We start from the raw sequence: 27918 nt of genomic DNA, 5'->3' as shown, positions 1-27918 counted from the left end.
TAAAATAGCAAAACTTTAATGCCTCTAGTGATGAACAGCTTCCAATGTATGCATGTATAGGCACATATAGCCTACTGTAATCCGCACTACCTGTACATAGGGCCACTGCAATTTAACAAAGCTGCTATGGTTATTGTATCCATCTGTTGTGTATGTTCCAGGTCGTCTCCAGATAAAGTAAGGCCTACATATCATAATACAAATGTCAGATTAATTATAGCCTACTGTAAGTCCAGAGAGTAGGCCTGAATTGAGCTCATGTGTAGGAAATCGGGATAACACCATCATCAAGTTGTTTTTGTATTAAAAGGTCTTAAATTACACATGAGTCCCTTTACAAACCAAAATTAGCTCATATGACGGGCTACCACTTACAGATAGATAGATAGATAGATAGATAGATAGATAGATAGATAGATAGATAGATAGATAGATAGATAGATAGATAGATAGATAGATAGATAGATAGATAGATAGATAGATAGATAGATAGATAGATAGAGATAGATAAATATCCTAGATAGATAGATAGATAGATAGATAGATAGATAGATAGATAGATAGATAGATAGATAGATAGATAGATAGATAGATAGATAGATAGATAGATAGATAGATAGATAGATAGATAGATAGATAGATAGATAGATAGATAGCCTACATAGATAAATAGATTGATAGCAAAACAATAAAATAAAAATATCAATAAGTTTGCTTACCTTTGCCTAATGGAAGTAGGCCTACGCCTCTGCCTTTAGGTGTGTAGGCCTGGGCCTACAGTGACAGTCTCAATAGCCTACTCCCTCCCCTTTCGCTGTTGAGCCGTGAACACCTGATATGTTGACACGTTTTCGGTCTCTTTCCTATTTGAAGCTGTAGCATTAGACAGTCTGGCAGGTAACAGGCGTCGCTGTAACACCTGCTCAAGTTTCTTCGTGTGAAATATCTCCAGAGCCAGAGAAAGCTCGTTGCGTCCAGCAGAGGGCGCACAGCCGAGCGGGCAACGCACACACATTACGGGTGGAGTCAGGAAATGCGGTCTTTCCGTTCTCGACTACCATTTGTCACTCGCTTTTCTGTGTAACACATTCCTGCTCGCTGATTGGCAACTGTGGCTCACCGACTCGCTCTTGATTGGCTGAAAACGCTCCGCTGTCTGTGGGCTGAGAAGTTGACGAATACGTTGGTTCCTGGCTGCTGTAGTGGGGAGACTGAAGGGGGAGAAATGGCGAGAACGGTGAACGAGAAAGGCTCCGGTGTGGAAACACACAGCCCCCAGCCCCAGGGACCGGGCCGGGTGGCGGCCAGATGGGGTCCACAACACGCCGGGGCCCAAGAACTGGCCAATCTATACTCACCAGGTGAGTCAAACCCACTCCGCGGCGCCGACTAATGGGCTTCAAGTGGCCATAAGTAGCGTGACATAACGAGAGGCGTTACATAGCGTAGTAACAAAGTAGCAAACTGAGGAAAAAAGCTGCTAAAATGACAAAAATAGACGATGTTTTAACTGCTGCAGTTTAGTGTCACAGGAGAACAGGGACAGGTCTGTGTTTTTCCTTTTGTCACAGTCAGACTTTTGTTTTTAGTCTAGCCTACGCAATTGTTATCATGTGAGATTGGATGGGTCTGATTAGCTGCTGTTTGTGTCATGTTGACATTTCCAGTATCAGGCAGCTGGTTATAAGAAATATCCTAACTGATTGGGCTGTTTTTTAGTGTTCAGGAGCCTAGGAGGTTCAGCTGCTGCTACTGTGACCTTTCATAACAAGGCTGGTTGGTGTTGCTGCAGGGTTCATGAGGATCCTTAACAAGTCTTAAAATGCATTTAATTAATTCATCTAGAAATTAGGCCACAATTGGTGTTAATAAGTCTTGAATCAATCTTTCAAAAGTAAAAAAAAGAAAATGCATTTGAAAAACTAAAAATAATTGGTTTGCATGGCATGATCTGATATGAACATGTTGTGACATGATTTAAGTTACAAATTATTATTGTTATTATTTTTGGCTTTTTAATTGTGTATTTTAAATGACCTAAAATAATATGACACACCAAAATAAACAAAGCCTTTGAAATAGATTTTATTACTTTTTCACCAGACCAATGAAGTAATCTTTTATAAAAAAGATTGTCCCTCACTCAAAGTAATAGATGTTGTTTTTCTCTACAGTTACCATTTAAAAAAAAGGTCTTTAATTTCAATATGAGCTGCATTAAAACGTCTTGTAAAGTCTTCCCTTCAGTATAACTTGCCTTAAGCTGTAGGTGGAACCATGAGCTTACCCCGCCCCATAGATTGTACGTGACTCACAGAGCATAACCAAAAGGAAACTAATTGTCACGGTATGATAACTTGGCCAGTCCTCATACCATGAAAAACTTGACCACACTAAGTAAACTCCCTTCAGATCCACATATCAGTCGAGGATCTCAGCCTTTGAGGATCTGACAGCTGTGACTGAGTGTGTTGGCTATACAGATTTAAGCCTTGTTTGAGGCAGGTATTTCAGGCCCCGCTGCATGCATCAAGAAAAGTGAAAAAAAAAATGTTTGTGGAGAAGAGTCTTATAATGAATACTGCTGAAAAGTTTACTAACCTTTGCTCATTTTCACATTGGGTTAAGGTGATACTCGAACAATCTTATCAGAAAAGTTTCTGAATCCTTGCCCATATGAACTGCTGCTTGTGTGTTTTAATCATACAAATATGTATTTATGATACTTTTTTTGTTTGTTTTCAGGCAAAAGATGTCAAGAATGGATAAGTGTCCTCCTCTGCTTCTCTCTCATGGCCTTCAATTTCATTCACCTACTTGCCAATTTCCACCTGGGACACTCCTGGTACATCCTGTTGAGCATCGGTAAGTACTAACTGCAAACGTCACATAATGTAAGTAAGTAAGTAAGTAGTATTTTATTTATAGCATTAGATCCATTTATATCCAGGGTTACAAAGTGCTTCACAGGATACAATAATAGCAAAGTAAAAACAGACGCATCTTACAATGTATAAAGCAACATATGTACAAGAAAGCATTATATTTAAAACATTTTTTTTTGCTGTTCGTATTGGTTGTTCTCTCATTCGTTTTCTGTGCTACCCTCATTTTTTCCAGTGGCAGGAATACTAACCGCAGACTTTGCATCTGGACTTGTTCACTGGGGGGCTGACTCATGGGGATCGGTGGATCTACCCATATTTGGAAAAGTAATGCATCTTGTTTATTCTAAAAAAAACAAAATATATAATGCATTATTTGCACCGGTAATAATCAGTTTTTTCATGCATTTACAGTTTGTATTATTTTTTTGTCTTTTTGATCCGTCCTGCAGGCCTTTATACGACCGTTCAGAGAGCACCACATCGACCCCACAGCCATCACTCGTCACGATTTCATTGAGACCAATGGTGACAACTGCATGCTGACCATATTCCCTCTAGCAACAATGGCCTTCAGTTTCCTCACCCTCTCCCCCGGTGAGTTTTGCTTTGAACAAACCGAACCTGACATGAAAGTGTTGTTTGATTTAAAAAAAAAAAAAAAAAAAAAAAAAATGGGTTCCTGTCTCACCTCGTTTCCCCGTCTCTTTTCTTGCAGCGGAGGTTTACCATAACTACCCGTTGTACTGCTACCTGTTTGCACTGGCCATCTTCGTGACGCTCACCAACCAGATTCACAAGTGGTCGCACACGTACTTCGGCCTGCCGCGCTGGGTGGTGCTCCTGCAGGACTGTCACGTCATACTGCCCCGCAAGCACCACCGCATCCACCACGTCTCCCCCCACGAGACCTACTTCTGCATCACCACAGGTTCGCCATTATATCTATCACAGGGGATTGTTGATTCAAACCTGGCGCGGGGTGTATTGTTATGCCTCCTTAACCGGTGATAACTGAAGCCGAGGCATTATGTTTTCGGGTTGTACTTGTCTCAGGGCCATTCTTGTAAACGCCGCCATATATCACAAACGCTTGCACAAATGTTGACCGTTATTCAAGGATGTACATATTAGATTTAGGAGGTGATAAGTCAAAGGTACAACGTCACTGTGACCTCAACTCTTTCGAGCATAATATTTTAAGAAAGCATTGAGGAATTTATGTCAAATTTAGCACAAACTTACGCGTGGACACTAGGTTGAACTGAATAGATTTTTTTTAGGTCAAAGTGTACTGTTACAGTGCCTTACATATAGTGACGTTGCAATGACCTTGTACCATATCAGGGCTGTACAGTGCGACAGTTTTGATCGCATTTGCTACTGAAATTGATCACGTGCGATGATGAATACAAGTCCAGTCGCACCAGTGCTAATGAGCAGATGCTGTCTGTTTGAGACACAGAGGAGCTATGCACAATACTGCTTAGAGGGCTCTACATTAACACTCTCCAAATGCGGGTGAATGTAGTCTTAGGCGAGTAAGTTATTAAGTCTACCCTCCACTTTGGCTGGTGAAAGATGTGTGCTCGGGATCTGTGCTTGTGCGGCGATTATAGTGTCTAACTTCACCAACGGTTAAAAACAGGAAGGAGACGGCTCTCTTTACATTAACGCAGTCAAGTTAGTGCGTGTGCAAACAGAACATTTCCTGTGTGCCTTCACAATAAAAGTTGGTTACTAGCCAAATGCGAGTTGACTCTTATTTTGAAGCAGGTAAGAACAGGAAGTTAGCGCTTCACAGCCCTGCAGTCAACCATGGACCTATAAAGAAAGCAGCCAACAGCAGTAACTATCTATGATTTAAACAAAGATTGACACAACCTATTTAACTTGGCCTAAATTGTACAACTATGTTTACTAATTTATTTAATAGGCTATATGTTCAATGTTTTAAAGTATGGTTTTCATTAAAAGAATGAAATGTTCTAAAAATGTTTGTTATTATTAGCCTAATATAATAATGATATGTTTATAAAAATATATAGGTATAGACATTATTTTTATAGTTTTATGGGGGGGAAATAATTCTGAATCAGCAAAAAAATTGCCATTGGCAGGTTAGACTCTTTTGTCTAAATTGCAATCAGTGCACCCCTATTCATTTTTCTACAATTATTACTGCACACTAGGATATCATATTCATTGAGAATCTCAAATAAAACCAAGATGACATGCTCAAAGGTAATTAGAGCTAAATGCAAGTGTTAGGGTCATGCAAGTTTTCGATCATACTTTGTGTGCTACCAAATTTATTTTTGTGCTACTGAATTTTTTTGCTTGCTAGCACCAGTGCTACCACTTTAAAAAATAAGCGTACAGCCCTGCATATTGTACCTTCTTTAAAGCATTGCCTACCATCACTAAACTTTAAACGAAGGCATATAAACACCAGGCGGTAGTTCTAGTTCTAGAGGATGGCACCAGGCAGATTTGTCAATGGGCTTTGTTTCCTCCAGGATGGCTGAACTACCCGTTGGAGAAGATGGGTTTCTGGAGGAACCTGGAGGATTTCATCCAGGGTGTGACAGGAGAGAAGCCCCGGGCGGATGACCTGAAATGGGCTCAAAAAGTCAAGTAACGCTTCGAGCTAACTGCACCCTACCTCAGACAGAAGACGCTGGCTCCGTCCATGCTTCTGCTCATCCTCCTTTTTTGCCTCACTTAAACTGTTATCCTTGGAGGGAGAAACTAACAAACATTTCCCGATGCCATAGCTTTAAGTCTTGCACATTGCGTCTGTTTTTCAAGAGGAGGGCTCTGGTGATGACATTCTTTTCTTTTCTTCAATACTCACTTGTGAAGATCACAAACTGCAATATATCCTTAACTCTTAATAATGTAAATAACGCAACCCATCACTCTTTTTGAAAGTGATTTACAAATGTTTTTTTTTTGCTAAGAAGAAGGTTTAGTTCTGATACGTAAATGAACAATTGTTTCCAAGGAGATTTCAGAAAATTCAAACAATTCTAAGAGAAAAAAACTTTTGAGAGTCAACGCTCACTTGGAGAGTTGATAAATCCCGTTATATTTAGCCTTGCTTTATTTCTTCTGGATCTACTTGATGTTCTAAGTCATAATAATGGGATTTAGGCCATGGTAAGTAGTAGGGATGATGCTTTATATTTTACCAATGTTGAGAGCTAAAGAACAAACTAGTTTATTACTGTTACATTTGTGGGCTTTCTGCACATTTGGTTTCAGCTTCACACATTTGGGACTGTTCTATCAAAAGTGAGGTGAAGATGTGATCATGATGTCCATTGTTCCCATAGTTAAATCATGGATTCTTTTGAGACAATGACTCCAGTGTCGGTGGAAAAGGCAACGCTCGCTAGAACTCTTCCCACCAGGGATCCACAATGCTAAATAACAGGTCTGACAGCTTAGAAAATGTGTGTTTTTTTTTTAAAGTAAACAAACCAAAAGAAGAAATGCAAACTAACAAAAATACAAAAAACTAAACTGAAATGCGCATGTTGCATTTGGCAATGCATGTGGCATTTTCATTGGAATTCGTTATTTTCTGCAGGTTTGCTGGTCATTGAATTGGTTTGAATATTTAGGGTAAGGGTGAATTTTCAGTAATTTGATCTGGAAAAGTCACAATGACGTGTGTGTTACTGTAAGAAGCTGCTGACAATTTTGCAGGAAAGAAGCATGTTTAGTTTAGTCAAGCTGCCTTACACACCACAGATGCAGTGCTAGTGTGCTTTTATATTTGTTGTTGTTTTGTTTTATTTGCAGCACGTCTTTGTGCCGTTGCACCGGCAATTCTGTCTTTCTGGGAATCTGTGTCTCCGTCAATCGGACACAGATCCCCCAAAGTTATGTGCCAACGTGTGTGTAACATTGTTTGTCACTTCTCACCTCTTGCTTTTCTACTATATCGTTGGGAAGGGACTGTTGTTTTCCGAGTGTAACGTCTTGTCTCCCGTGAGTAATGTTGCCACTGTGTGCCGCCTGGGACGGGCAGACTCTGTGATGTTACAAGGGCTTTGTCAAAGGCCGACGTTCCAGAAATAGATGAGATTATCTAATTAATTAATAGGTTGGAAGTTTTATTTTTAAGGCTTTGGTCGGTAATTTGTAAATGTATTGTACAGCAAATACTATGCACTGTAGTGAAGAGGCCCTTAACTATAAGTCTTAACTCATCTGCTTTATATAGACATTTTTTTTTCTTTAAAAAATAAACTTGTTTACATCTATCCGCTTAGTTGGAACACTAGATTGAAATAAGTTTAGCTACTTAATGACCTGCATGACAAAATTACTCTTACTAGTCTAAATGTCACTGACAAAGACACAACAATGCGTGCATGCATAAAGTATGGCGGCTTGTGCAATCAATTTACAGTCTAACCAGCTTTTCTTTGTGTGAGGCGGACTCTGGCTAGGCAGGATTGCGCTCGTTACCGATGAAATGAATCGTACTGCTTTCAGAAAAAGACAGCCCCCAAACTTTCATTAAATTACCCCAGGTTTGAACCACCAAAATGTTTTTCTTCATTCCAAGAAAAAAATCCTGGCTATGTCCAGGTTTAAACGGGCTGACCCTGCTGTTTGGCAAAGTTGACCAGGTCAAAGGCAGAATTATTGGTCTGAAAGTAGACCATTTAGGGATAGTAATATGTTCATTTTAAAGCCAAAATATGTTTTATATGATGTAATATTCCAGTTGATAAATCCTTCATACTTTATGATATATGAAAATATCTCACCAGGTCAGGTGCTGAAGAACACTGCAGGTTGCTGCTTGTAGAGTCTTGTGTGCCATGGTAATGTAATATAAGCTGGTAAATGGACACCGTTACGTGTCGCTGCATAAGAAGTTGCGTTAAAATGCATTAGAATTCCTAGCACTGTGGTACTACTTTTTTTGGAATAACGTTAAGCGAAATATTGACTGTACACTGTTAACTACAGTCAGTAGACAATTTTTTTTCCTTCTAAATATTAATTTTTGGCCCTTTTTTGTGTTTGTTAAACCACAAAACAGGACAATAAATATGGATAATGATTAAAGCTATAATTAGGTGTGCCATCATTTATTTGGAGATTGTAAAAAGTACCACAATAATCTTTGCTCTGAAACAGACTTGCAATAATAGCTGTGGTTGGAGTCTGGCTTGTGAGCATTGATCTAACGTGCATTCATTTATGCTTCATTCTTATACTCCAGATGATCTCAAGATTGTGGTTGAAGGGATTAAAGTAGTTTAATTAAATTAATTTGTGAAGAACAACCACAACAACACAACACTCCATTACATTAAGAACATTATTTAATAGATAAAAAGTTATTTAAATCAATCATTTCATTCAATATTCTGTTGATTTCAAATGCATTATATTATTGTAGCCTTATGTCAGTACAGGTACCTCGGCCTCTTGTTCTGAAGGTAGAATCTGATTAAAGATGTTTGTACTTTTATGGTTAGAGACAACAGGCAGGAGCAAAAATAACTTGTTTTATGAGCTGTGTGGACAGTTGTTGTTGATACGTTTGATAGAGCTGTGTTCCAATCACTTCTGTATTGATCCTCGGACTGATTTGAATTGCCTTATATAGCCCCCCCTCTCCTCTCCCTTCTTACCAGTGCTATGGGAAAAACTATTTATTGACTGACTTTAAATTGCCCTTCTAATGCCTCTCTCTTCTTCTGAGGTAAGACCTATATGTTGCAGTTGGTTCTGTATGATGGTGGTGATGGAGTTTTAGATATCAGAATAATGCCTTGATGCCTTTTTTTGTTGCGGTCTTCAATTTGGGAGACTTAAAATGTATATATTAAAATGTATTTATAATTGAACGGAATAAAAAGTTGATAATTACGCTAACTGATCTCTCTGATAATTTTTTTCTTTCTGTGGCTCTAGTTAAAAGATGTTGTAGCGATATATTATGGCTCTTGTTCTGACCTTCTCTCTCTTTAAGGAGTCTGCAGTTCACGCAGAGAAAGATATTTTGACATGTCACTACAAGAAAATTAGGCTACATACAGTGATTAATATGTTAAAGTTGGCAACATGTTATTTAACCCTAACTGACGCTAGCTTCTTATTTCTTAAACAACCATGTCAGAAGACATATGCTGTGGTTTTGGAAAGATTTAACTCTGTTTCAGTGGGCTGAAATTATTGGCCTGCATAAAACAAAGAAAACTACTCGGGAGAAGATGAAACTACTAAAAACGTGTTAAATAAAATTATTTGGTTGAATCAACATTTTAAAATATCGACAGTAGAACTCCCGGCTATGTTTAATAGTAAAAGTAAGGGCATTTCCACACGCACAATGTGAAGAGAACATAAGGGATATGGACAATGCAGATGTGTAGCCTTAAGAAAACCACTTATCACTGGGGCTTATCAAGATAAAATGCTTCAATTTGCCAGGGAGCATACAGATTGGACTCTGGAGCAATAAAAAAGGTTGAGTGGTCCAATGATACCAGATTTACCCTGTTCCAGAAGGATGGGTGCATCAGGGTAAGAATCTCATCCAACAACTGGTGGATGAAGTGATGCTCCCATCATGCCTAGTGCCTACTGTACAAGCCTGTGTGGCAGTGTACAGTATGATCTGTGGTTGCTTCAGTTGCTCAGGTCTAGGTTCGAAGCAACCTTATGTGCCAAATGTTACGGCAAATATGTGCCGTAATCAAAGCTAAAGATGGTCCTACAAGATATTTGAGTGTGTGACTTTTTCGGTTGGCCGGGCAGTGTATAATTGATCAAAAGAGCCATCAGAATCAGGTTCATTTTTCAGTACGTTCACAAATACAAGGAATTTGCCATGGTCTGATGGTGAACACAATAATGAAAACCTAATAAAAGAGAATGTAAAGGCAAGTTAATGAATAGAACATTGACAATAAAATATAAAAAGAGACATGCAATTAGGTAGGCCTATTTAAAAAGAAGAGCTGTGCAATTGTGCAGAAGTCAGCATGATCAAGACTATGTAAACGAGATGTTATGGTAATGCATTGAGGATATTGTAGGTCGATATAACGGGTAGTGTCTATGAGAAGGGATACAAGTCCATTTCAGTGGCGCACTGAGGCCTTATTAATGTGGCTAACTGCAGACGTAAATAAAATTATATTTGTAATACTTTTTTCCCTATTATGACAAGTCATAATACATAGCCTAGTGCTGGCACCTGAGATGTTTTGTGACCATACTGAAGAGCTGTAAGTGCAGCATTCTGATAGGCCTATCTTATAGGCTAGGCTACATTTAATTCCTGTGTTCCTACAGCTTATATTAGGGGAAGTTAGATTTAAGAATTTAAGACTTTCTAAATGCCACTAATGAAACCAAAGACCAATATACTGAAATTGTAGAGAAAAATGACAGCAATGACAAGTTTGCATAAAACATGACTTTTTTGTTCCAGTGAAAAAGTAAGATCTAACTCAACTTATCCTATAATTAATTCGCAACTTCAGAAAAAAAGGTTGATAAAATCGTACTTCCCATGAAAAAAATATTTAGATTTAAAACATTTTGAACAATTCGCTCAATTTGTTATTTAAAAACAATAAAATGAAAGGTGAATTAACTAGTTCATCATAGGGACCTTGCTGTTTCTCCTGCTTTATTTTAGTAGTTGAGGAAAAAAAACGAATTCTTCCAGAAGAATACTTCCATGGAAACAACAAAGGCAGCGATGCTCTGCGTTCCACTTCCTCCATCGCGGGCGCGCACGCACCCCGTTCTCCACAATGGGTAAAATAAACCACGTGCGCGCTCCCGCTGACTAGCGACAAGATGGCGGTCGCCGCCGGATCAGGTAAATGTACGAGAGAATTAAAAAAATCACACGAGAAGCTGTCGGTCCATAAATCGGCTCAATGCGTTTATACCACGTAGCTGTAACGTTTTACAATGAGACTGATAAGCGACTGACTCGGTGGCTGTTTGAAAAGAAACGAGTTATTTAACGTAAGGCTTTTTCAAGAGAATGAATAGGAAGCGATGCTATCAGCTAAGCTAACGTAGGATAAGTTAGATAGAAGAGCAACGAGACGCAGAATAACAACTGATGATATGATTTCATGACGACTTATTAACAAAGGAGGACTTAGGACACATCGTATGCACACAGTACACTGTGTAACGTATTGCTTTATGTTTAATAACGTCATTTTAGCATGATGTTTAGCGCCGACGACACCCCAACGTCCGGGTGATGTTTTCGTTTATTTATGACATAAAAAAATTGTTAGTATATAACGGTAATAACGGATGCGTCACAGCTTGGGTCTTTCGCGTTTAATGTCACCAAATTATCCCTTTGTATCTGCGTTCAGTTTTTTTTGCACGGTAAGACATTTTACCGTCAACAATGACAAGGTACGTTTTGCCTTTAGCTAATGACGAAAACATGGTGTGCAGAGGTTAGATGAAAAGGGATCGGGACCTAAATGGCTGCAGCAGCTGTCGGCGTGACTTTGTTTTGCATGAGCTCGTGTTAATGGTGCAGCACCGTCATGTCTCACCGCATAGGCCAAATGATGCAGCACAAAACAGATGCTACATTAGAGGACATGAATGACATCCGGCTTCATTAAAAATACTGGTGAATGCCGGTAAGCTCAGGCCTTCCCTAATATTCTCCTGTCCAGATGTGAGTGTGTCTGAATGCGTCACGCGCCAGTCATATCTTTTTATTGTTAGCCTAACTGCAACTCTGCAAGTCATCGCTCTGGCCGAAGCTTTCAGCTGTAGTGACAGTTTTGTTGATCTTGCAAGTTACCGGCACCTTGCATCTACAGTGTACATAACGTGTGTTAGCTTAAACAGTCTAAGCTTTGTCCACAAACAGGCGTTAAAGTTCCTCGCAATTTCCGGCTCTTGGAAGAGCTGGAAGAAGGCCAGAAAGGTGTGGGAGATGGCACAGTGAGCTGGGGCCTGGAGGATGATGAGGACATGACCTTAACCAAATGGAGAGGGGTGATCCTCGGACCCCCGAGAGTGAGTGGTGACAATTCAATTGGGACTGTGCAATAAACATTAAAGTAGTTAACATACTCTCACATGACCAAACACGTCTTGGGTTTGATATTTGCAGGCAGCAGCCTGTTGTAAAAGATTAAATATCACATTGTATAATCTCGACAGTGACAGGAAACAACTGGTAGCATATTATAAATCACAGATCAATAATTATTCTGGAAAATCTACATTTCAGCATTTCTTCCGCATGCTGCTAGGATTATTTGTAAAATGTTTCTAATACCTGTGTGTTTGAGAATACTTTAGTTCAAGTGAATCCTAGTCACAGTAACAGCACATATGGAACTGGATAATTATAGAATCTTTCATATAACTAGGAGTTGTTTTCCTAGTTGAATACATTGAACATCATGTGCTGTTTGTTGTTATTTTACTGTGTTCTCCACTCATCTCTCCCTCCCTGTCTCTCTCCACAGACAAGCTTTGAAAACAGGATGTACAATCTGAAAGTGGAATGTGGGCCAGAATACCCAGAGTCACCACCGTTTGTCAGATTTGTGACGAAGATAAACTTGAATGGCGTGCACACCTCCAACGGTTTGGTATGTAAAATCCTCCAAACCAGTTGTTTTTCTGGCCTTTTAACCCAAATACAGATGTCAGCAGTCTTTATGAGTGCGATACATTCTCCTGATCCAGCTACACTGAAATAACACCATTTGGCTTTTGTGTTTTTTTTTTAATATCAAGAACCACCTAAAGCAGATGAGCTTAGAGTGGTTCTTCTTAAACTGTAGTATGTTTATTATGCTCGATTTTAGGAGAACAGAAAATATCATGTAAGACAAAAAACACAAGATGACACGGCTTTCCTTTTGACGGCGGTGGAGAATGTGCACTTGTTTTTTTTCTTCACTTCTTTGTTAGTGGTTGTGCCAATTTTGTTATCTATTTTGCCAGCATCTTCAAATCCAATATCGGTTATTTCCAGAAGTGAAAGCTAAGGCAGACCATTTCAGTTGTACTGGTGATGATGTAGAACGCAGATTAAACAACCTTACACCTCAGTGGTTCATGAGGTTTTTGTGACACACCGTCCGTCCCTAATGGCCCTCTGTCCCGCAGGTTGACATGCACGCGTTGACATCGCTGTCCAAGTGGCAGACCTCCTTCAGTATCCAGATGGTGCTGCTGGAGCTGCGAAGGCTCATGACCTGCAAGGAAAACATGAAGCTTCCTCAGCCTCCCGAGGGCCAGATCTACAGCAACTGAGCCCCCTGCTAGTTTTGCCTCCATCTTTCTCCCCACAACCCCCCCCCCCCTCCCCAAAGAAAAAAAGGAAAACTCCCAAGCTCTAAAAAAAAAATCCCAATCTCTTCTGTTCTTGCTTTCATACCCTTTACCCCCATCCTTTTGCGCCATGTGACAAAATACCACCTCCTGCCGACTCCTTGGTTGAGCACACACACGTATACAATGACATATGTAAACACATAAAGATATCAGTACACACATTTAGTAAAAAAAAATAACACAGAAATGCAAACATGCACATAAACACACACACATACATGTCTGTATTCACACACACATTTATGAAAGTCGTTCAAGGCACCCCCCTTCCCCCTTCTCTCCCATCACTGGAGCTCTGGGTGGACTTGACGTGACGAGGCAGGCGGAATCCTCAGTCCACACCAGATCTGATCATTCAAATACTGTACATGTTACTAATCTTTTTTTTTTATTTGTTAAAAAAATGCAGATTGTACAATAACATAAATAATCTTATTGAGTGTACCGCTTTGTGTGTTGCCTTTTTGTAACATTATAATGACAGCATTGGCCACTTAACATAATTGCATGTAGCTGAAACATGGTCTTATTTCAAGGTGTACATATGAAAAACAGCGTACACAAAACCACATTTAACTTGGCAAATAGTGTTCAGTATGTCTTCTTATGTGGCCAGATGTCAGATGAAATCTTTTCTTCAGTGTGTTCAAATGGGCTTGCACTGAATGTTTTTTTATTTTTTGAAGCAGTCCTAAATGCACGACTGCTGCTGGGCAAGGTGTCGTTAAGTTGTCACCTTAGTCACACATAGCTTCTTTTTGTTTATTTTTTGTTCTGTGTAAGAATTGTGTACAGTATCTATTCCACTATATCTGATCTTATTATGCATAGTAGTGCGTAGTATGCAAATCTACTGTCGGTCTACATAAGTCCCAGTTCAACCGTGCTTGAAAATAGAAGTGAAATCAGCTACCTCTTTTGGTCCTGTGTAACGTCAGGGGAGTTATCTGACTTGTGAAAATTGTCTTTGCTACTTCATGTGACAATTTGTCTTTACTTTCTCCACTTTTTTTCCATAAATCTAAGTTCATGCTTTTCATGCATTTGTGTCGTAGATCAATACGTGTTGAGGTCCCAGAGATATGTAGGGAGCATTTCTACACAATGTTTTATTAACTCACTTAAAGCACTATTAAAAACAACAAAAAGGAATAGGTCAACATTTTGGGAAATACATTAATTCAATCTCTGCTTGAGTTAAATAGATAAAAAATTATACCACTCAAGTCAGTCAATGGCATATTTCCCACAATGTTGAACTATCCCGTAAAGATATTGCAGTTTCAATGTTGCTAATACAATTTAAACACACTCTGAAATGATAGGGGTCTGGTTTGAGTGTAGACTTATCACATTTTTCCTAAATATAATTAAGGTCATTTAAATGTTCAATACCATGATTTCAAAATAAGTCAACAGAAATATTTTTACGTTTTAAAATAACGCAGCCTTCTTTTGGCCACATATTTACTACATCAAAATATATAAATTAACCAACACTGGATAACTTACATTTTTTGAAGCCCCTAGTGATGAGTTCTTTAGGTTTTTAATCCCTGTTTTGATGATGATAGTGGGATGAGTTAAAATATTAAGGTGCCAGCATAATTTTCCGGTGTCTATTGGTGCTAATCATGTCCCAGTTTCTATTTTATTCTTCGGAATTTAATCTAAAGACACTTTGGATATCTTACCTCCCGAATTTATCTGCACTTTTTTCAGTGTAATTTCAAGTTTATTCATCCAACTTCAACAACTACAGACAAACACATCTCTAAATAACATTTATGGATAGACTCATATCTCCCTGAATCCCTGAAAAGTAACATTATGAAAAGTTTCAGTCAGGTTTTGGAAATCATCAGAGCACTCTGCCAGAACATATTATGGTAAAAAAAAAATAAGGTCATTAAAACAAATTTGAATTAACAGGTTATTCATTCAATTAAATATAATTCAACCCATATAGTGGGAAGTATATTTGTTTTATGGAGACTGGGCCTATTATGTGGGAGGCCATCAAGTGAGTTCAGATTTGTCATTGTATAAAAATAAATGTATGGAGTCATCAAAGTGCCTTATTGGTAGTCTTTTTAAGATAATAACTTACATTTTGAGTGTTAAGGATGTAAATCCACCCAGATTTACTCTTTACTTTTATGTCTTCTTCCCTAAACAACACAATCCAGTCAGAACCAGTTTCCGACATATCTCATGAAATGGCAACATCCCAAGGTCTTATGATCTGAACTTCTTTTTGTGCCAAAGATTCTATGAAGGTCACATTGGCCCTCTTGATTCAATCTAGAGAACAATAAACAGAGATTCAGAATTTTACTTTTCAGTAACTTTCTGTCAAAATATGACTTCTAATCAGGTCAACAGGAGTGTGTGTGTGTATCTGTGCATGTATACATAGCCTGCACTATACTTACTGTATGTATAAATATATGTGTGTATTTGGTAATTTTAAATGATCTTATTGCCCTATGCCTGCCCCTTGTAAAGCACTTTGTAATCTTATGTTGATAAGTGCCCAATAAATAAACAGTATTATTATCATATTATTGCAGTGCCAAATGTCAGGAGGGAGCAGAGTACATGAAGGCCCTCTTCCCAAACTGGGGTTGCGTTCCGAATCGCATACTCTTTCTTTTTTCTATTCTACATACTACATCCGACGATAAAAAGAATCTAGTTAGGATGCAGTAGGCATACTATTGGGACATACTTTTCTCTCTTATTTCATCATAACATCGCGCCTTGATCTTGCCTCTTGCTTTTATATCCGTCGCATCCCCGTTTGTTTTCATATGGAGGCTTCATCGATGTTACGTCACTTCACGTGCGCACTGGATTGTGGGTCAGAATCGCCCAAATAGGATGCACTTTTCAACACTAACAATCTTGGCCGCATGAAGTAGGACATCCGGGTACTTCTAACCATCCTAAATCTGGCCACAAGAATCGGGACATCCTAAATCTTTTTTCTACATACTATATAGTAGAAAGTATGCGATTCGGAACGCAACCTCAGTGTGAGTTCTGGGGACTGAGGTATAGAAAGTCCAGAGAGTGCAAATTGTATGATGGATTTGAGTGAGGTAGGTGCAGAGGTATGAAGGGACTAGTCCAGTAATTGCTTTGTAAATGAAGGTGTACCAGTGAAGAAGCCTACGAGCTGACAAGGACAGCCAGCCTTCTTTAGATTACAGGGTACAATGATGGGTGAGTGATTTACAGCCGGGAATGAATATTAATGCACAATGATAAGTAGCATCCAGCATATGCAGTGAGATGGAGGCATTCATGTACATCACCATAATCTGATAATGGACTAAAAGTAGCAGCAATAAGCCTTTTTTTAGAAACAAAAGTAAAGCCAGATTATTGTCTAAAATAAAAGCTCAGTCTCACCTTTAGTTTCTTTGCCAGGTTTTCAATATGGGGTTTAAAGGACTAATTGTCATCAAGGATGATACCAAGATATTCAAAAGTGGAAAAGGTCTCAATAAGAATACCTTGAGATGTAAATAGAATGGGCCGACAGTTAGTTTTGTCCCTGGATTTAGTGAAGATCATCATTTTAGTTTTATCTGCATTAAGTACCAGTCTTAAAAACAGGATTTGGGCTTCCATTTCTTTAAAAGCAGCTTGCAAGCGATCGACAGCCATTAACACAGTCTCTCCAAAACAATACAAACCATTGTCTGCATAAAACGGGCATTTGCATTTTGGACATATTACCCCAAATCATTAATATAAAAAGTAAACAACAAGGGACCTAATATAGAGCCTTGTGGCACCCCCTTGTGGACAGCCAAAGTACTTATACTTTTATAAGTATAATGTTAACGACACAGATGGAGAAGCACAGGTGTAACTAATGACATTAATAACAATTACAATCCCAGTTAAGTGAACCTGTTACAGTTTCTGTGCTAAATGTGGTCACAATGTACACACATCTCATGATACTGGTAGAAATGTATAAGCGTCTACCAACAGTACCTAGAACCATTTTGCAGCTGTTAATTACTCAATACTCAAACCCTCCTACCCACTGTGTCCAGTTTACACAAGAGAACTTATTTCACAAGCTTGATCTTGCACCTGAGGCCAGTAGGACTGCAGGCCTGGACAGTCAAAAACAAACTGGTGGCAGGCAAATGTACTGTATGTGAGCAAAAAGGTCAAAGGCCCCTTGAGGATCTACAGCATTGACTTGACCTAATTAAGAGGTGGGTGCAGTAGAGAAAGCTCTAGATACAGACACTGCTCTCTGTTATCCAATGGAGCTGATCTATGGCTGGAGTGGACTCTGACCTACCCACAAACCATGTGATTCCCATCAGTGTATGTGTGTGTGTGTGTGTGTTTAGGCAGCAGGCACGGCCCAAGGAGGTCTGTCACTAAACTCTATGTAAGATGACAGCAAATCGTAATCAACGCCTACAGGGACTGAAGAAAGTCGTAAGTACATTTCCATGTGTAAAATTAAGCTTATTCGTTTTAGGCTCTCATTTGCTAGTGGGATCAGAAATGAGTGAATGGTAAACAGTGTATTTTCTGTTCCTCTTAATCATGAGAATCTTAGTCATTTTCTGGCATGTTTTGTCCATCATGCGATCAGTGTGTGGCCCAATGTGGTTTGTTGGATTCCTCCACACATTGTGAAGGGGATGTGGAAGTTGAATCAGCTGCTTGAAACTCGAGAAGTGTTCTGTGGGTTTGAACTTAAATGACATTGATTTTTACCACCGGCTTTATCTCCCATGTAGCCCTTGACTTGCTTTGTTACATTCATGCACATAAGTTTTAATGGTTTACCGATGATGACAAAGTAACTCAACTGCATGGCCTCGGCTGACATTTGCTCGACATAAAAGTTTGAAAACAAAAAACATCACTAAGGGATTTGAGAGGTTTACAGCCTCTGCCAACAGGATTGAGCTCTGAGCCACTGCATGGTACGCTACTTGATACTTTTATTTTACTACATTTCAGATGGAAATATTGTACTTTTTATGCTGTTTATAAATAGTATAATAATTAATAATCCAACATCCAGAGGGGCTATTTTTCTGCATAACGATTACATTTACTTTTATGACTTTAAGTGCAACTTTACATTTTGAAAACTTTTACTTGTAAAAGGAGTATTTTACAGTTTTTTCTTTAACATTCTAAGTAACATTTCTGACAGCTTTTTGGACCACTGTAGATCATCATAATTCCAAGCTTCTCACCATGCAAAATTTGACATTAATGTACCAAGTTCCAACCAGAAACGCAACAGTGACATGACCTTATTGTATCAAGATCGAGACAAGACCAAGACCTTGAGTGGACCGGACAATTGTGAAAATATGTGAAATATGAAAACCGTGGGCACTCCTCAAATTGAACAGAATAATCCACATTCACATAAAAACATCCACAAAAAGCCAATTAAGATTCTGTCATTCAACTCTATTATGTCACATAATTTATATACTGTAAATGTGTGCATGTATTAAAGGTGGAGTCAGAGATTTTGGAGAACGCTTGTTGTCAAAATCTCTTTTTGTCAAAATCAGTCAATATCTCCTCACAATCTGCTACCTGTCCATACTGTATGTGCGATGAAAAAAAACGGTGTTAAAACACAGCCTTATCTCTGTCAACTGGTATGCAAACAAAGGGGGCCCAGTGTAGCTAGCAACATGCCCGTTTACAGACCTAGTCTGTGCATCAACACTGAAACACACACACTATGGAGGAGATATAAACTGATATTGAAAGTTTCCACCTTAACTGTATATTAATTGGTTAAAACTAGCTTCACTTTGAGCAGTAAAATGCTACTTATGCATTAATGCAGAGTAGGCTTACTATCAAGAAAATAAAATATCAGTCAAAAGTGGCTCAGGTTTAAGTTTTCTTAAATATTCCTGTTTCTGATGCATGGTTGCTTTATATTCTGCAATTATGAGCTTTTTCTGTAATAATAGTATATTTATTAATTTATGGTACACTGTTTTTATGTGTGTTGTAAACCTTTACTGTACTTTGTGAGAAGATGCCGGCAAAATCTACTGTTGTGGACAATAAAATCCGTCCAATCTAAACTAATCTTTGTTTTATGAACGTATTTTATTTGAATTGTATTGGAATCATCACAACACTGGACTATGATATGTGTTATACCAATTATGAGCTCAAACACCCTTCCCCCCCTTGAGCTCATACCTGCTAGTTAACAATGGTGTAACAAGTTGAGTTTTTTTTTGGCTTTTTTGTGTTTTGTAAAGCACATTTTGGAAATAAGTTTGGTTACATGTTAAGTTCCCAATGGTAACAGTTTGAAATGCAGCAGAATAAAAAAAAGTTTGAGTAAGAATCCGGCAGTATGAAAATACATTTTGTGACTGTTGACGAAATCTATTTCCTTATGATTGTATAACATTTTAATGCTAAACATTCTGTTCACCTCACTCTGGACAACACCACTGTGAAACTTTGTTTTTACTCTTAGCCTCGAGGAATACATCTGCCTCCTAAGGAATTTTGGCACACACACATACCGAAAAGCAAGATGAAAAGGGGAGACTTTAGGCCGACTTCAGTCACTTCTCTGTTATACTATGTGTGTGTACATGATAACTGACTCACTTGCAAGTTTCAACTAAAGTCTCTGCGGATGATGAAATCTGACTCCTGACTCTTTGTGCATTATTTTAAAGAAAACATACTTATATTGAAATTAGAAAAGTTACAGTAACAATGACTAGATGCATCTTTCTGTAAATGAGAATGGGTTTTTGGTCAATAAACCCTTTTAATTAAACAATTTCACAAGCTATTTCACTAAGTATTACATTTTAAAAACCTTGCAACTTCTTATTTTGGAATAATGTCTGACTATTTTAATGCTGAGACTTTTTCTTTCAAGGTATGACACACAAGGGCTTCTTCTTCATCACTGTCTTGAGACTGATCCGGTGTCAGTATGGCTCTGCTCATACACATGCTGGCCTGTGCCTTTGGCCTGGGCTCTTGGGTGGCAGTGAACGGTCTTTGGGTGGAGTTGCCCCTCATCGTGAACACTCTCCCGGAGGGCTGGGAGCTGCCTTCCTACCTGACAGTCATCATCCAGCTAGCCAACCTGGGTCCTCTTCTAGTCACCGTCATGCACAAACTGTGCCCTGGCCGTCTTAAAGAGCACGTTGTCATATACTCCATCCTCTGCATCGGCATCCTCTCCTGCATCCTGCTGGGTTTCTTCTGGGACGAGACTACGATAGTGGCCGGGGCAAAACGCAGCACTGCCTTCTTCATCATCACCTTCTTCCTCTCCCTGGTGGACTGCACCTCCTCGGTTACGTTCCTGCCTTTTATGATGCAGCTTCCGGCCAAATACGTCACCACATACTTTATCGGAGAAGGCCTTAGTGGGTTCATCCCAGGCGTAGTCGCTCTGGCACAAGGCGTGGGCATCTCTAGATGTGTGAACTCAACTCAGACAGAGGGGAACAACACAGACAGTGGGAACCTGTGGACAATACACACAGAGTATCTCCCTCCAAACTTTTCCACAGAGATTTTTTTCTTCTTCCTAGCAGCGATGATGTGCATAAGCCTGGCTGCTTTTGCTGCACTGAACAGGCTTCCAAGGACACTGGAGCTCTCCACCGAACACCTTGTGCCCGGCCCCGTGGCGTCTGTGAGCCTGGGCCTGGATAACCCCGGAGCAGAGACGGATGGAGAGGCTGTGAAGAGCCAGGGTGAGGGTGCAGCCGAGAGCGTGCCTCTTCCAGCAGTCCTCAAGCACTCCGTGTACCAGCTGACCTTCATCTACTGTCTGGTGGTGTGGGTCAATTCTAATACCAACGGCCTGCTGCCTTCGGTGCAGACGTTCTCCTGTATTCCCTACGGGAACCTGGCCTATCACCTCTCTGCCGCGCTGTCCTCAATGGCCAACCCCATGGCCTGCACCATTGCACTGTTCTTCCAAAACAGGTGAAATGACTACTGTATAGATTTAGATTTTTTAATTAAAGTCTAGGTTTGGGGAATTATATGCATGTGCCCTTATTAACTATTATAACGGTTTTTACTTGCTTTAGCTTTCTCTCCTGTTCGTTAAGAAATCCATTCCTAATGCCTTTCCAATTCATTAAGAAGAAGAGTTAAGGGAACAGCTGCTGAAAACAAACCTTGTGTTTTCAGGTCCCTGGTCTTTCTCGGTGTACTGACGGTGATTGGAACAGGATTTGGCAGCTACAACATGGCTATGGCCGCTCTGAGTCCGTGTCCTTTGCTTCAAGGGTCCATGGTGGGAGAGGCCATCATCGTAAGTGAAACACAAACACGTTGTGTAAGAACCGCGTGACATAAAATACAGAAGACATTTTTCAGTGGCTTTATCTGAGGAAATATCTGTGGCAAAGTTCAGCTCCTCCTGTAAAAAAGGCCCAGGTATTGAGTAACTCTGCTCACTCTCATAACTGATGATGAGGTTACATGTTGATGTGACATGTAACCTCATCATCAGTTATGAGAGTGTGCAGAGTTACTCAATACTACATGTAACTTTGTGTTGCTGCTGATGCCTACCTGAACAGGTCTCTCTTGTAAATGAGACCCTGGGTCTCAATGAGATTTTACCTGTATAAATAAAGGTTAATAAAAAAAAAAATGTAACATATGGGTGGAGGAGATATCTGCATTTGAAAATGATGAGTAATAAGTTAAGTTGCTTGATTGGTCAATTAACAGGGCAGATATACAGTACACAAAGTACACTCACACAAGGCAAACTATATTGAAATTCATATTTTCACCTATTCCCTCCACTGCCTTGCTCAAGGACACAATGGTAGAGACGGTGGGCACCATATACCAGCCACCACTAGATTTACAACTAACGCCCTCCTGTCAGGGATCAAACAAGCAACCGTCAACATTACCCATACCAGATTGTCACTCGGATGAACTTGTAACTTGTTGGTTTGCCCTCTCTAGGTGCTCTCCTGGCTCTTCTTCACCGGGACGCTGACTTATGTCAAAGTTATGGTGGGCATCATCCTGAGGGACCGGAGCCACAGCGCCTTGGTGTGGTGTGGAGCAGCAGCACAGATGGGCTCACTGGTCGGATCAGTCACCATGTTCCCGCTCATCAATATTTACCAAATGTTTAAGTCTGGAGACGTTTGCAACACTGTATGTCCTTTGTGAAGGTTTATTACAGAACCACAGTGATATGGGACATTATCAGTTGAATTAAACATTTTGGGAAATGCTCTTATTCAGTTTCTTGCCAAGAGTTGGATGAAAAGAGCAAGTACTCAATAGTTTAGAGTTATTTAGCTTAGCAATGGAAGCAGGGAGAAAAAGACTGCATATATCTGTTCAAAGAGTAAACAAATATATGAAGCATGTTAATTAGTTTAGTTCAGAGGTGCTGGTAAGCAGATTCTGTTCTTCGGAAAAGTCCAGGCTAAAGCCGTTTCCCTCCAGCCTGGTTCTACAAGACCATAGTACTTCATTTCATTTGTACAGAAGGTCTGGAATCGCTCAATTGACAAACGTTAACTCACTTGAAGGCGGGTGTCTGTTGAAGTTTAAAACTATTGGATCTGCCCAGTGCCACTCTGGATCTGCCAACCAACCATGTCATGCGCCGGCTTCTGAGCCACTCCTTCTGTTCGCTGATTGGACCGGCAGAAATCTGTCCGGAGAAAACCTAAGAATGTACTGCACACCCAGACTGACTACTGAAGGGAAATGAAAATTGAGCGGAAGTAGTAGGCGGGCGGTGCCAGGCTTGTTTCCCTCTGTTTCAAGTCTTTAATCTAAGCGACATTCACAGCTGCTGGTTGTAGCTTCATATTAAGGGGACAAACACAAGTGTGTTAAGTTGCTATTCTATCTCTTGATAAGAAAGCAAATAAGCATATTTCTCAAAATGACTCCCTTTGAGGTTTTCTATAGGACCAAGAGTCTGGATCCTTTAGAATTTTATTGAAAAAAAGTTGTGTTTTTTGCATTTCTTTTCTTTCCACTGCAGCTTTGTGATTTTTGTAATTACTATATTAATGTTTGTGTCAAAGTTATTTAATATTCTGTGATGGTGAAATATTACAGAGAGAGAAGAAGTTCAACACTGAGTTGCAGCTATTGTTTATGCATTAATACAGAAGTTTATTATATTGCATTGCACCAATCATGAAACCGAACTGTCTGCTTGTTTGCCCACTAGATGGAGCAAGCACACTTCTATTTTTTAAACCTGTCACTCCACAGTCTCTCCACATGAAATACATTTATACTGTGCATGTGAAAAAATAAATGAGTTCAAATTGATTTTTTTTCCTACACACGTTAAGCTAAAGGTTTAATGCTGACATTTATAAACCTATTTCACGAGATGTTTACCTCTGAATTTAAACGTGTATGTGTAAAATGAATAGCTAATATAAACAGGTGGTTGATGCACTTTATTGCTGTGAGAATGACAGACCGTGAGGAGATGGACAGCTACATATGGTGTTGTTCTAACAACTCACTGGACTGTAATATGAAATACAGTGCCATATGATAAACAGATTGGACAACACCATAACACAGCACAATATGTCCTAGTTATTTTGACTGCATTCATTGTACTGTTAGGTATAGCCAGAGAAGGAAAGTAAGTCTACTCGTTTTTGCACGTTTTAGCCATGTAAAGTTTACAGTAAAAAAACCAAATTAAGATTAAACTAGTGATTCCCAAAAATATTGGTGTTCCTAAGAAAAATCTACCCTCTAAAATGCTGTTTTTCTCCCATTATTCATTCACGACCCACCAGATTTATCTTGTGACCCTTTTGAGGGGCCAGGCCCTTAGTTTGGGAAGCACTTGACAAAACTAATTACATTTAAATGAAATATATTAATACACCAGTTGAGTCAGAACGTTCTATAACTATTGATTCTAAAAGTTTATTTGGCTGATGATTCTTTGCTGATTTTAATAGCAGCACTCACACGTTTAATGGAGTATTTTTACATTGTTGTTTTGGAACTGGGATTATAGTACTTCTTCCAGCAATGGGTTTTGTCACCACCCCAGAAAGCTGACCATTATACAGCCCAGTGGATAGTTTCATTGGTAATAAAAGTGGCAATTAAGCTTCAAAAACGTTTTTTTCTTCTTTTAAGATTATGTTTGGCCATTTTCAAGGCTTTATTGATAGGGCAGGGAGACAAATATGAAATGGGTTATACATGGGAATGACATGCAGAGAATGACCACAGGTCGGATTTGAACCCTGGTCTGCTGCGAGGACTGGGCCTCAGGGGGGCCTCTCTAACCACTACACCACAAGCACCCCCCACAAACATATTTTTTTGAGATTATTTTCACATTTGTCCACTTATTGTAGTTTATAGTTCACATGACGCATGTGCGTAACTTGCCTTTTAAATACAGGCCGAAAAGCTCTCAGTAAGAAACCACCAACAGATTTTTAAATCAGCAACTAGTGATGGAAAAGGTGATAACAGAAGATACTCAGCCAAGGAAAAACCCAGACATACAATAATCCTTTAACATGTCTGAGCTGAGGCCCCCCAATCATCCCCATCAAAGATGCTCCTGCACATCCCCGAGGAGGACGTAGGGACGCTGGTCATCCATGGGAACCAGAGAGTGGGTTCCCATCAGCAGCTGTTCCATCTCTCTGCCCCTTTGCCCTTCAGAAGGAGAGCGAAAGGTTCCTTAGCCCCGAGGAGGGTGTGTGTGTGTGTGTGTGTGTGTAGGGGGGGCTCTAATTACTGACGCTCAGCAGGGGCCGATGGCTGTTGCTCCTGCCGCTGGTCACTTGGGAGCTTCCCTGACCCCGGCACTGAGTAAAAACAAAAAGATAAGGAATTGAAAATGGGGCCACAATTAGCCCTATGTAGCCTCCAGGGCCGGGATCAGTGGAGGAGAAGCACAGATGGGACTTTCTCACTTGGATTTGTTGAATCCACATTGCAAGAATTGTGCAAGCTGTATAGAGAAATCACTGCAGTCGGTCGCTGATGCAGATTTGGATGAAAGATGGCGTTTGAATGAAATCTTAATCGCCCAGAACAATACGACAGATTCCTTTTTTTATTGCCGTCATGGTAATAAACTAGAGGCATCCACCTGAACATTGCATATTGCATGTATGTATTATGCTGCTCCCCTGCTGTGACCTTGAGTATTTGTATGTAATCAAAGGGATTTTCCTCTAAGCTTCATTAGCTAAATTCCTTGATTGGCTCAGGGCTTTTGTGTCAGGGACAAAACAAAGCAGCAAAAGAAAAGTGTATCATTTTCCTTTGCAAAGTGTCAGATGGTCCCATCGCTCCCCCAGCTGGTCAGGAGGGGCGGGGGCCACCTGGATGCCCTGTCCCTGTCCTGTGAGATCCTGCAGTCTCCTCTCCTCTGCCATGTGAAAACTCCACTTACTACGCCACTGTGGGGTCCATCTGCTCTCAGGACGACACCTCCCAAAGAGCACCCACCCCCCCACCCATCACCACAGCCCCCCCCCCTCTCTCCCTCCAGCCCCCCCTGGCCTCTCAGCTAAATGAGCAGCGCGTCAAATGGAAGGAGGACTTACCCTTCTTCCTTTAACTGGATAAGAGAGTGAATTCACAGCACCGTGAACCCACCTGCACTGCTGCCGAGGCTCGGCTGCTGCTGAATCGACAGATATGTCACCTGTGTGTCTGACTTTGCACGATCTCCTCGTTCTAACGGCACGAATGCCGGGTTCACCGAGAGGCATGTTAACATTTGACACTGTGTAGAAATATAAGGAAGACTTTTTTTTTCTTTTTTTGTTGACATAAACAAAACAATGTTCAAAAAGTGTGAACAAATTTGCTTGGTTGGACATGGGCCGACAGATTTTGGCAGCTGACATTCACGTGAACAGCTTGTGGGTAAAAACCTATTGCTGATGCATGCAGACAATTCACCGACAGCCACGGCTCAGCTCAGACAGCATCTCCACTCATCAATTTCCGCACACACCTCATTTAATAAATGCTGTCCATTTATTCGAAATTGGATGTGACAGCCCTATGTCATTTCACTATAGTGTCTCGGAGCAGACAGTGGTGCACACGGGGCCCACTCCTCGTTTTCTATCAGCAGGTATTGATGTTGCTTTAATGAAGTGCCTAGCACTCCACCCTCGGAAGAGACAAGTCTGTCAGCATATGTAAATGCTTCCTGCCTGTCATTGTTGTGGAGGGTTCAGCATGGGTCAGTACAGATTCCCCCTCTGGGAAGCCTTTGTTCTGGGGCCCGACTGTGCCACATGAGGGGACCAATTACAGATCGGCACAGCAGGACGGGGGTGCTAACTTGTTACCCTGCTGTAGTGAGCTAATTATTACCTCCACTCTGCATGTATTAAAGAGCCAGTGCATCATGGACGGGTAACAAAAGCTAACGTGTCTGTATGTATGGGTGTATTGTTTAGATTTACAGGATCAAATCAGACTTTTCACCTGACTGGTTTTATACCGAAGGCCCCATTAACACAGTTTGGTGGAAAGGTCACCCTAATTTTCCAGCAATAAACAGCTACTGAGCAACTTGATTCCCAGCGGAGCTCCATTGCATTGTCAATGCAAAGGCAATTTACAGGCATCAGACCTGCCAGCCCATATAACCTTGATGTGGTGTCAAGAAATGATTTATGAAAATGCATCTTGCTCCCTCTGTCCCGAGCGAGATCCGCCTGGACCCGGAGTGTTGACACCAAGCCCAATACGGCCGAGCAAACAGACGACGACCGCTGAATTATCATTCATATCATAACATCTCAAAGGGCTTTTGTTCCCAGCTCCTGATGAGATATTGGCAGTCTGTTTCTCATCAAGGAGTGCGAGAGATTTGCCAGTTTTCCGCCGAGCAGCAAAACGTTTCAGCTGACGTGCAGAATGATGCCTCGCACTAATGCCAGTGAGTGCAGATAGTGAGTCAGGTATACGGACAATGAGAAGGTCACAAAATGTGTGAACACACCTGAGCAATGGCTGCATTACCAGAAGTGCTTTGCAGGGTACAATGAAGGGCATATTTTAATTTTAGGACAAATATACCACACACACCTCTTGATACATATGGACGCCTTTTCCTTTCTTGTTATTAGCCCCCTCCCCTTACATCCAGGCCATTCATCTCCTTCTCCCCACCCCCAGTGACCAGTCTAGCCCAGCTGCTAGGGGCTACCAGTCCCCCTTGTGTGTGTGTGGGTCCAGTCAAGTGGAAAATGGCAGCTACCGAGAGAGCCCACTTTAGAGAGCCATCATCCTTTGAAGGGGCATGATGGCCTTTGACAGCCACAGTGTTAACATGGAGCCCACACGAACACAGAACTGCTATTATCGTGTTTACTAAAGCAAGAGCAGAGGAGAAGGGATCAAGGGTAGAACGAGTTGGCTGATGTTTGAATCCAGGGGTTGGCGTGTTGTTCGTCTGGGCCGCGTCGCAGTGGCACCGAGGGTAAACATGACATGGGATCGCTCTCTGCCAGGTTGAGATTGTGTTCCAACCTGCCAGTCGAGTGTGTGTGTGTGTGTGTGTGTGTGTGTGTGTGTGTGTGTGTGTGTCATGGTGGAGTGTTTTTGTTGT

General features: G+C 40.5%; 2 protein-coding genes across 5 annotated transcripts; both read left to right on the top strand.

The window, feature by feature from the left end:
* The first annotated feature begins 1158 nt into the window (after positions 1–1158).
* Positions 1159–14306, top strand: peds1 (plasmanylethanolamine desaturase 1). Of its 4 annotated transcripts, XM_080031571.1 has the most exons (8): positions 1174–1361; positions 2746–2865; positions 3121–3212; positions 3338–3482; positions 3604–3816; positions 11788–11936; positions 12395–12520; positions 13044–14306. In XM_080031571.1, exons 1-8 carry the CDS (start codon positions 1226–1228, stop codon positions 13188–13190), a joined length of 1128 nt encoding a protein of 375 aa, XP_079887697.1. In that variant the 5' UTR covers positions 1174–1225; the 3' UTR covers positions 13191–14306. The 4 variants fall into 4 exon arrangements, with proteins under 4 accessions (XP_079887694.1, XP_079887697.1, XP_079887696.1 ...); XM_080031568.1 differs by lacking the exons at positions 11788–11936; positions 12395–12520; positions 13044–14306 and adding an exon at positions 5405–8792 and having other exon boundaries at positions 1159–1361; XM_080031570.1 differs by lacking the exons at positions 1174–1361; positions 2746–2865; positions 3121–3212; positions 3338–3482; positions 3604–3816 and adding an exon at positions 10707–10752.
* Positions 14307–20262: 5956 nt separating this feature from the next.
* On the top strand, positions 20263–22490 carry slc52a3-1 (solute carrier family 52 member 3-1; the record flags this gene model as incomplete). The annotated part of the gene is made up of 3 exons (XM_080030438.1): positions 20263–21272; positions 21483–21606; positions 22278–22490. 3 exons carry the CDS (start codon positions 20263–20265, stop codon positions 22488–22490), a joined length of 1347 nt encoding a protein of 448 aa, XP_079886564.1.
* Between the last annotated feature and the right edge of the window lie 5428 nt (positions 22491–27918).

This window comes from Ammodytes marinus (assembly GCF_949987685.1).
Source record: "Ammodytes marinus genome assembly, chromosome: 7".
Taxonomy (NCBI): domain Eukaryota; kingdom Metazoa; phylum Chordata; class Actinopteri; order Uranoscopiformes; family Ammodytidae; genus Ammodytes; species Ammodytes marinus.
Note: the sequence above shows the minus strand (reverse complement) of the source record. Positions and strands in the feature narration are given on the sequence as shown.